This window comes from Pinus tabuliformis, chromosome 6 (assembly GCF_031772625.1).
Source record: "Pinus tabuliformis cultivar Carrire ecotype Pingquan chromosome 6, CPIR1, whole genome shotgun sequence".
Lineage (NCBI taxonomy): Eukaryota > Viridiplantae > Streptophyta > Pinopsida > Pinales > Pinaceae > Pinus > Pinus tabuliformis.
Genome location: NC_142292.1, coordinates 833,698,552 through 833,708,804, shown reverse-complemented (window position 1 = coordinate 833,708,804; position 10,253 = coordinate 833,698,552). Strand labels below are relative to the sequence as shown.

Genomic DNA, 10,253 nt, shown 5'->3' with positions numbered 1-10,253 from the left:
ATCACAATGCAGCATTCCATGCTTGACGTGGTTTTCTTCCAACAGACATGAAGACAAGCAACACTTCAGAAAATATTGCTCGAGCATTAAACATGTCAAACCAACAGCAGATAAAATGTGATGCTTAAGCAATAAAACGGCATAGAACTATTTCCTTCAAAGCCAAAGTTACCCAGCATTGGTGTAATGCCCTGGGAAAATGATGTAAATATTTGAATTACTGTGGTAGAAACAAACTGAACTTGTTATTAGTATTTGATTAAAAGTTAAATATAATTTGGTTAATTGTGAAAATGTAAAAGTGTTTCCTGAAAGAAAGTAAATCCTCAAGGAGGAAGTTGTCCTCTTGAGGTGGGAAAAAAATCGGTTGCTGAGGAAGCAACCCTAACTACCTTCCCTAACTAGAGGGTTTCCAGGGAAAAGGGGAGAAGGGAGGAAAAATTATGTGCTGTAGTGACAGGCAGAAGAAGAGACTCCAGGAAAAAAAAAAAGTGGCTAAGTCTGGTGATGACCAGATAGCCCTGCTCGCTGTACGAGCAACTTGCGCAAGACTGAGGTCTGGCAAGAAGCAAGGGGGGAGATTCTGGTCTTGAAGGACGAATCTCGTGGTTGGGCGGTTTGACAGATGACAGACCCAGTTTTGGGTGACTGTTAGAAGACGACATTCTATCCAAGGAACTCCAGACCCCGTGTTTTGTTTCGGGAGTCAGCCAGAAACGACATTTCAACCAGAAGAATTTCAGGTACAAATTAATCCCTAGAATTGATACTAACTTGGTAATTTTATAAGGTTATTCTTAGTTTTCCTCTTTCCTGTTATATTATGAAAGGAGGGTGAGAGAATTCCTATAGGGAATTGGACTGTGAGAGGGTATAACAGGGAGGGAAAGATTTTATTTCTGTCTTTCATTTTTCTTTTCTCTTAAAAGAAAAATACATATGGTTCGGGAAGTTAAGTGTGAGCGAGGGTTGCTGGGAAAACCCTTTCAAAGATTACGGAAAACGGAAAATAGTTAATGAAGGACTCATTATAATTACAGAATTCTTGGAACTAAAATGTCATTGCAATGAAAACGATTATATTTCATAAATCATCAGAGAGTTCAACAGTTATCTGTTCTATGTCCAATTCCTATATAAGCCGTGAAACGTAGCAAAACAAGAAAGCTCATTTCCGGAAACTCGAACCCGAAACATTTACAGAGTCAAAATTATAGACAGTCTCAAAGAAAAACACTAAGGAACAAAGTTGTAACCGCGAGGGTATGTCGGCTCCAGGACCAGAGTTACACATTCATATTAGCATGCAGGTAAAAGAATCTTTAAGTCGGCACTGTAACCATAAATATTTATATATATAACATAGCCAGGCAGTTATACAGAAGTCGCGGCTCCACAAGGGAACAAGAAAAACAAAGAATACATACAAGTGTGGGCCTGGAATCGAGTTCAGGTAGTACTCCTGTGACTCATGTGAACAATAACCCTGTAGTGAGATGCCAGACGAATATTCTTTGCCCAAATACTTAAAATAGTAAGGCATAAAAATCGTAATTAACATGCGGTAAGCATCTTACTGTATAATGGTGATAAGAAAATGAACAGGCAAACTGAGCATTGTGCAAAGTAGTATATATATTCAGATAAAATTATGGAAAAACATTGTCATGATTATAAGTGACTCCCTCCACAGTTCATGAACCCTAACCAGGGCAAATGCAAAAGAGTGATTAAGCCATACAGTCAGGCGCCGCAAGGGAGGCGCTCACCTCTTCAAACCAGCCGAGCTCAGGTCGTAAAGACCCTGACCCTCCATAGAAGAAAAAAAGCATGAATATACAAATTGTACTCAGACAGCCTCAGAAAACTGTAGGAAGTCACAATAAAACAGTTCGGGGATACAACCCACATAGTTTGATAACCGTGGAAATAAATTACATAAATGCATGCATCAGCGAGCTCGAAGGCCCGACAAATTCAACAAAAGAAAACAGAGTTATCATTTCACAGCCACATCGCGCGAAGGATTCCCAATCCTTGCGTTGGCCGGGCTGACTTGTCAGGCTTAAACCCTGCCAAAACCCCTATACAGTAACCAAGAGGAGAATCTGTAAGGGGTCTAGGCCAGAGGGCCGAATCTATCTGTCATTAAACTCAGAAGAGTAAAAAAAAAATACCAATAGAACCCTATACTCAGAGTGATTAAATCATCAATTCCTGTAGTAACACACTTATGTTGAAGAATAGTAAGCGGATACAATCGGGTGTGAACTCACCTATTCACGCAGCTCTGAGAAGGCAAGACCCTGAAGACAGGCAGCTTCACCGCGCCTGTGCATAGCATACTTTGGGAAGAGACCTTCATACCTCGCCACAGACAACAGAAATACGCCGAGGGTAAGTTAGAAACTTCGGATTGTTCATAACACGTCTGAATATGGCAAGGGCATATAAAAAAAAAAAAAAAAAAATATATATATATATAAAAAAAAAAAAAATCTTATAGATAGCACATTAAGCCTTACCGCAAGGTAGCCACTGTAAAAGGCTCAGTCCAGCTCGCTCCGAATCAGTAGCAGGCATGAGAACCACGACCATGCATCAACCAGAGAAGGTTTGGTATGAATGTGGTGCTCAAAGGAGGAGGGAACTGTAACAGGTCCGAGGGGGAAATGTATCTGGAACCATCGATAGTATGTTTCATCGAGTATGGTTTTCCTGAAAAAATGTTTCATCGAGTATGTTGCGCACCGAGATAGCTCTGCCCTTGGATGGGCATTCCCTCTTTTCCACCGTCGATGCGGGGAGACACCCGAGGGTGCGGAAGCAGAGGATACCAAAACCTTACCTCCATCACGTGACAGCGCCGGCAGGAGTAAATGCCTAGAGCCAGGTGTATCGAACCAGTGCAACCAGCAATTAATCCGGCAGATAACGCTCTGCCCCCACGGAATACTTCCTATTTGCTCACATAAGGACAAGATATCCAATCCATGACCTTCGTGAATGTGAATTCCGTGTGTAGGTGTTAATGGGGTTAGCCTTTTTACGAATAAGGTGCATGCAATAGTATCTTAGATGTGATTAAAGTTTAAAAAAAAATTATTACGTAGATTTACCGTGGATACATTACAATTGGCATGAATATAAGTGATAAATATATAAAAGTGAGGACTGAAAATTGATGTCGGAACACTCCTATAAAATCTAAATCACGCCAGCATTAATACAGAGCAGAAAATGCTTTCCTCCAAGACCACGTGAGCTGTGATGCCATGGGATAAATGTAAATATTTGATTTTACTGTGGTAATTGGTAAACTGAATTGACTATTATTATCTGTTTGATTTAATAATATTTCCTGTGGTTCTTTTTTCTTAAAAAGAAAATGTTTCTTGAAAAGCTAGCAACTTCCCAAGAAGGTGGTTGCTGTGTGTCCCGATATACCCTAACTGCTTTCCTAACGGGGTTTTTTCCGGAGGAAAGGAGGTAGGAAGGGGGTTCTGCGTTGTAGGGACAGGAAGAGGGAAAGAAACACACAAACAAAAAAAAGCTAAGTCTGGTGAGGACCAGATAGCCACGCACGAAGGTGCAGCAACTTGCTAAGGACAGTGGTCCGGCAAGGGAGCTAGGGGGGAGATTTTGGTCCTGGAGGACAAATCTCAAGGTTGGGTGGCATATTGGAAGCAGGAGAAACAGAGGAGGCCCGACTCTGGAGTACTTGTAAGTTACAGCAATTCAGATAAGTGAGTAAACATTTACAAGTAATTCTGTAAGGACATTAGAAAAAGGTAAATGTACTGTATAGAATTAAAAACTATTGTTAGAAAACTCAAGAACTTGTTGCTGCCACCGAGGTGGTGATAAAAAAAAAAAAAAAAGGAAAATTAATAGAAGTACAGGTTTCATAGAATGCTATACTCTCCTTGCCGCGAACGAAAATGGAGTTAAGCACTAAGGTTTCCAAAACAAAAAAAAGGAAAGAAAGTCAGGTTGATTCCTTCGTGGAATCCGCCCTGGGTTTGACAACTTGAGCATTGGAACCCTTGTGAGACGTGTTGGATTGGAAATTTGTGGACTCTGAGAGTATAAGCCCCGGGAATGGGGAGTAAAACAAAAAGATAAATCCTCTGCAAATTAGGATGAGTAGTAAACATTCTACCTACAAAATAAGTGATGTTTAATAATCCGGAATTCTAGTGGAACAATTCCTCCAAACGAAAAAGGGAAATCTCCACTACCAGGAACGGGTGAGGTCCCAGTTCTGTGGTTTACACTGCATGCACCCACATTAGAAACCGTTGGGTCTAGGAGAGTGTTGAACTCATGGGCAGGGGGTCTCGGGTCTTGGCCGCACTGATACATGGTAACCGGAAGATAGGTTACAGTGGTTGTGAGTGGCAGGGTCGTAACCCTCGAAAACCCTCATGCGGGGCCAAACCCCCAAACTGATTAAAAACAGTAAATACATCTGGTTGGATTAAGCAGAAAGCACAACAAATGACATAGTTAACACCGAAAATCAATTCTTCAGGATGAAACGTAAAGCTAGAAACCGAATAAATATATATATACTGTTGTACAGAGCCACAAATTTAGGGAGTCGAAAACAACTCTAAACAATCAAATAGAACTAGAATCTGAGCGATAAATCATTTCAGTGAAGCCATAATACATGTTCAAGATTTCAACAAAAATTTCCATGTTCAGTTCCAAGTCTAGTAGACAAATAAATGGAGTGCACAATACATATTACATTATCAAAAGCTGGGCCATGAAAATGGAGAAGCCACCCAGGGACATAAGTTAATTCCAGGCAGACCTGGTATAAGTAAACAATCAGAACAACATGCACAGCCAGCGCGGCTCAGAGAAAGCAAACCACGAGGAACGAAGCCTCATATTCATTTAACTAAAACAATAGAAGCCCTCTCGGGGATAACTTCACTAGAACCCGAAACCGGGCCACCTATCCGTGAGCTCTGGCAAGCAGTAGACACAAATCAGGCGCAATAGCCTGTAGACCAGGTCCAGATCCCATTCCTACAAACAAAAGAAAGTGGAATTTCATCATACCGGTGGAAGCCAGGATGGTTATCCACTCACCACTCCGTCCAATGCCATCTGCAACCCAGACAGAAGGAGTGGGGGTACCTGCGTGCGAGCAAAACATTGTGGTTAAAGAATTGTAAATACTTATCCTGTATATGATGGGTCTATATGCAAATCAAACGATTGTAAATCAATGAACTAGGAAAGGAAACTGTCAAATAATTACCCGATCGATAAATTCTGGTGGTGGGATTAGGTTCCGAAACCTCGCGCACATGTTCTCTGCAACCAAACCATAGAGCCGAGACTATCAAGCCCTCAGCTGAGGCAGGAGGCGGAACAAGTTCCAGGTCTTCCCGCGGAAGAATGGGACTACAACCCAGCGCCAAGAGTAGTGTAAGTCAGCAAGCATCCATGGCAGCCATAGGATCGCCTCTCTCGTCTCGTAGCCGTCGATACATGAAGGATCCCGAGGCGGCAGCTGGAGACTGCCCACGCCATGTACCCGGGGTGGGACAGACAAGTTAATGCTCAATTAATGTTAACCTAAATCAATGTGTATCAAACAACACAAAAACCACAGCATCGCTAATTTCATAGCCCTGGGGGATTACACAAATCATCGGGTGGAGATCGTGTCAATTGCTAACAGGTTCGAGTCATGGAGAACTACGTGGGAATCATCGCAGTCCTGTCCACCCGGTTGGGTAGTTGTACAACTATATGACTTGTTTCATGCAAGTTTTAAAGTGAGCCATTATGTGAGCGTACATAAGAATAGGAATTGCAGACCTGTCAACCATATAGAGAATAACTCATGTTTTGACAATTATGTACACATGATACAAGACCGTCAACCTTATAAAGCACGTCTATGTGTTGGTAATTATATAGCTGTGTATATGTATATATTAAAAAAAAAAAATGCAGCGGGATATATGACATGAGCTTAACATGGCCACCCATATATAAATGCAATGTCCAGCCAGCATATTTAATTACTGTCAACTTTTCAACAGTGTGCCATCTTATAAAGCTTTAATATCTACTTCAAATGGGAGTCAGAATTTTGGATTTAAGATGCTACCTTAGCTTTGATAAGTGTTATATCTCCCAGTTTTACTATAGTTAAAGAAGAATATGTAGATTGTTGAATGGAAACGACTTCAGATTTAGACAATGCGAATCTTTATGCAGAAATCAATCGAGAGCCCAATTAATGAAATGGCGATACCTTTATGTGTTCGACAGAAAACATACCCACAAGAATACCCAGGCAGGCTTGATAGCCACAGTTATCAACTATGTAAACCAATTTTAGAGTTAAAATAAATCCTCAGACATAGCTAGAATTTTCAGAGAAAGTTTTAACAAGCCATAATATATTACAAGCAACAATCATCACAACTAGCATTTCCCCCAACAGTACACAACGAAAGGAACTTGAGAATTCTTGAAATATTTGAAGAGTACAAAAAGTTCTTGTGCAAAATGTGCAAGAGTATATAACGGAAAAAATTGTCTTAGCATATAAAAATAGCTCTGTAATGGAGTTGAACTAAGATAGCTTAGCCAACTCCACCGATGAAAACATTTTCACAGTACCCAAATCACATATAGAGAGATGCGATAATGCTATTCTAAACCCCAAATACAAATCAGAATTAAATGTCAGAACTCAAGAGCAAACTCCAATGATACAAAACTAATTGAATCCTCCAATCCCTAAATATGCAAAAGCATCTTAACAAAGCTATTCAAAAGAATCATCATCGTCATCTGGAAGGGGTTGGGCCACAGTTGCTACGAGTTCTGCCTTGTACCTGAAAACATAAAAGATTGTAAGCCAAAGTTTCAATCTTTTAGAAATGGAACAAATTATTTCAATAAAAGTTAACAAAAAATAATAAGAAAATAGCATTTTACTTACTGTTGCTGGGTTGCAAGGTCTATCTGAACCTCAAGAGGAGCAAGAGCAGGTGACTCCACAAAATGAAGGTTTGGATCCCTATAAAAATAACCCATTATAGAATCAATGCAATTTTTTTAATATAACATTCATATTAGGGAGCATCAGAAACTAGATTAAAGGCTCACCCTGAGAGCTTCCGTGCCAAGTACAGGAATGGCTTCTCAAAGTTGTAGTTACTTTTTGCAGATATCTCATAGTATTGAAGATTCTTCTTTCTATGAAAAGTAACTTGCTTAGCTTTCACTTGCCTATTCTTCACATCAATCTTGTTTCCACAAAGAACAATAGAAATGTTCTCACACACCCTGAAATTCACAAAGATATTTAGCTAATCGATTCAGGCAATTGTGCCACCACACAATTAAGGAACCTTCATTTCTACTTAGAGATCCAACCCCTCTGTAAAAGAGATACCTGCAAAGATCTCTGTGCCACGTTGGGACATTCTTGTAAGTCAATCGTGCAGTAACATCAAACATGATAACTTCACATTGCCCATGAATACTGCAACAAACAAAATCCCAATCAGTAAATAAGAAGGAAACAAATAAATGCTTAGGTAGACCCGAAATTAGACGAGTGAATGGAATCAACTCAAGACCAACATTACTCAGTAATGGCTTGCAGCCTTTGGGCCGAGCCCCTTTCTTTAAGAGACATAGGTGTATATAATTAGACAAAAAAAAAATAACATCTGCTTGCCGCAAACTGTATCGACCCTAATCTAAGGCAGAGATTATTGCAGGTTGTGTTAAGATGCAGTAGAGAATTTCCTCTGTAATAAGGAAGGCTAGAAAGTGGAGTGGCACAGCTGGAGACCCGCTCTGTGGACATTATCTAAGCCAAATGGAACACCCAAAAAGGAAAACTAGGTTTGGAATAGAATGGAACAGCAGGTTGGTAGGGTTATTATCTTGTCCGCGTTTTAACTCTTTCCAGCATACAAGTATTAATAACCTGGAAGCAATCAGGAATTAATTCAAAAGAACACTGTAATTGAGGGGCAGGGTTTGGACCCTCTCAACAAGGGAGGTTGTAAGCTTAGGGGATAAGACCCTCTTCAGTCAATTACATAAAACATCATATAAATTGTATAGGAATGTGCAAATAAACCAAACAAAAAGCATGACATAGATAAAAGCTGTGCAATACTATGAACTCATAAAACAAAAACGAGTACAAATTCCTGTACAAAAAGGTTGCAGTGTGGTAACCTTTAAACAAGCACAAACGAGGAAAAAATATTCTGTCGTTAAAAGCAGTATACCCTCACAATAAATTATAGTCCAGTAAACAAGGAGCCTAATATGTCGTGAGAAAAATAAGCACAGGTGTGCGTTAAAATATATATACAGTTACAATTGTCCGAGCAGAGGAATTGCAGTCGGACATCCAAATTCAAGAGTCTAAAATTACATTTGTCATGTCCATGGTAACTGGAGCCTGGAGGGAATGAATAACCCTCCCCACCCTGGTTCAATAAAAAATAAAGGTGACCTAGAGGGTTACCCTCCTCTAAACACAAGAAAAACTCTGAAGCAAAACAGACATAGCCGCGGCCGGTAGGATTCCCCATACCTGGAACTCGGAACAGAACGGGGGTGGGGTTTTCCTTAGTCTTTAGGCCATGTGAGGAATGGGTGCCTAATCTGTACAAGGAGCAACCCGAATAGCACATGTTAGACAACAATAGAAGTAATGCAAACCGCAGTAAAACAAAAACTCAAGGAATTTATCCTCGTGCTTTCCAAGACACTTACCACTAAAGAAAACTCTGGCCAACGAATGAACAACACTCGTTCCAGTGCTGTAGGAGGACCCCATTGCCGAATAACCCTGCAAACGCATGATGCATGAGCATAATCGAGAAGTTTATCAGTAAATCGAAAAGAACGCATAGCCAAAAGGTTACAGAAGGAACAAGACATTGTGCGGTTATCTACCTGAAGGGTTTGGAAATGAATCCTCCGGCATTTGAACAGGGTCTGTGAGCTAGGCTCTCCGAGACGGAACGCATGGACTGAACCAGAGCAAAGCCGCAGAGAAAGTTCCCAAAAAAATGATCCCATCACCCAAGGCAAGCGTTAGTTTAGGCGGCAGCCCGCGGAGACGATCTGCCACCGTTGGATTACGAAGTGTGCCCTCCACCGTTGATGCAAGGTGAAAAGACTGGACAGCCTGCCGGCCTCGTACAGTACGAAGCAGAGCAGGAGATAATTCTCACAGTAATGGATAAGGGGTGCCACGTGATGGCTAAAGGGAAAACGTAAAGTTACCCCCGGAACCATTGCCACGTGGTTAACATGCGTCCAAACCATATTACAGAGATTTTTATTAAAGTTAAAAAGTAGTACACCAATCCCTTAAACCATACCCGTATGACAATTGACGTGCATAAAGTGACATAAGGTAAATGAATCATAGGAAATTGTATATATAATTCCAAAGGGTAATCCCGGGTATGTAAAACCTTATGACTATATATATATATATATATAATTTATTCTTGAGAAATGGGGTTATGACAGTACATCATGAGATTGTGGTCTTAACCAGATGTCTGGCGAGGCCAGGGGCTCATTTGCCTCGTAACCGCTTTAGAGGCCAGAAAAGAAATCCAAACGCCTTGATTGTAGGTTTTCCAAAAGCCAATGCGGATAAGGAAACGTCAACATTAAATTCTTTATCCTACTTCTATATGATATTTTCCTGGGGAGCTTACACTTTCATAATAAATTTTATTGCAATACATGTTTTGCTATGTATCGTCACTCGTTGTTCAGGTTGTGGCGTTGGGGAATTACATAATTCATATTGTGCTAACTAAGATTTTCTATGTGGAAATAATCCTTATACCCTCTCTTGGAGTGTTGTGTTTATTACATTGGCGAAAACATTGGTTGCATTAGTGGAAAATATTCACTTATGAAGGCAAATCTAGTTAATCCTCCTCCATATGCTTAAAGCAATCAACGGTGAACATTGTCGCATCCTCAAGATCAACGAAACCTCAGAAGCATCATATGCATGATGTTTATGCTAAGACGAGCCCCAAAATGCGATTTAGTCAAAGTCCAGAGTACTTCCAAAAGCTGAATCAAAACTGTCGTGAGCGTCAAAAATAGACTCAACAAAACCACTTATATGAATTCACAAAGAAAAAATAAATAAGAGAGACAAAACTAGTGAAAAAAAAAAAATTGTTGTTTTATAAACCCCGCCAATTTGC

The 10,253-nt window shown here is 40.3% G+C and overlaps 1 protein-coding gene across 1 annotated transcript; it reads right to left on the bottom strand.

Annotated features, from left to right (window-relative positions):
* Positions 1-6,805: 6,805 nt before the first annotated feature.
* On the bottom strand, positions 6,806-9,312 carry LOC149261442 (GTP-binding nuclear protein Ran1B-like). The gene is made up of 8 exons (XM_089369235.1): positions 9,157-9,312; positions 8,968-9,044; positions 8,798-8,860; positions 8,557-8,673; positions 7,439-7,528; positions 7,150-7,329; positions 6,983-7,060; positions 6,806-6,875 (listed from the first exon to the last, which is right to left on the bottom strand). The coding sequence occupies exons 1-8, from the start codon at positions 9,310-9,312 to the stop codon at positions 6,806-6,808; spliced, it is 831 nt and encodes a 276-aa protein (XP_089225361.1).
* Between the last annotated feature and the right edge of the window lie 941 nt (positions 9,313-10,253).

Bases quoted from the DNA above. Each gene is read 5' to 3' on its own strand.
- LOC149261442 (XM_089369235.1), bottom strand. From the start codon at position 9,312: ATGGTTCCGGGGGTAACTTTACGTTTTCCCTTTAGCCATCACGTGGCA. The intron at 9,045-9,156 runs GTAATCCAACGG...GCTCTGGTTCAG, and splicing joins AACGGTGGAGGGCACACTTC to TCCATGCGTTCCGTCTCGGA. The intron at 7,061-7,149 runs GTGAGCCTTTAA...TTATTTTTATAG, and splicing joins TTGGCACGGAAGCTCTCAGG to GGATCCAAACCTTCATTTTG.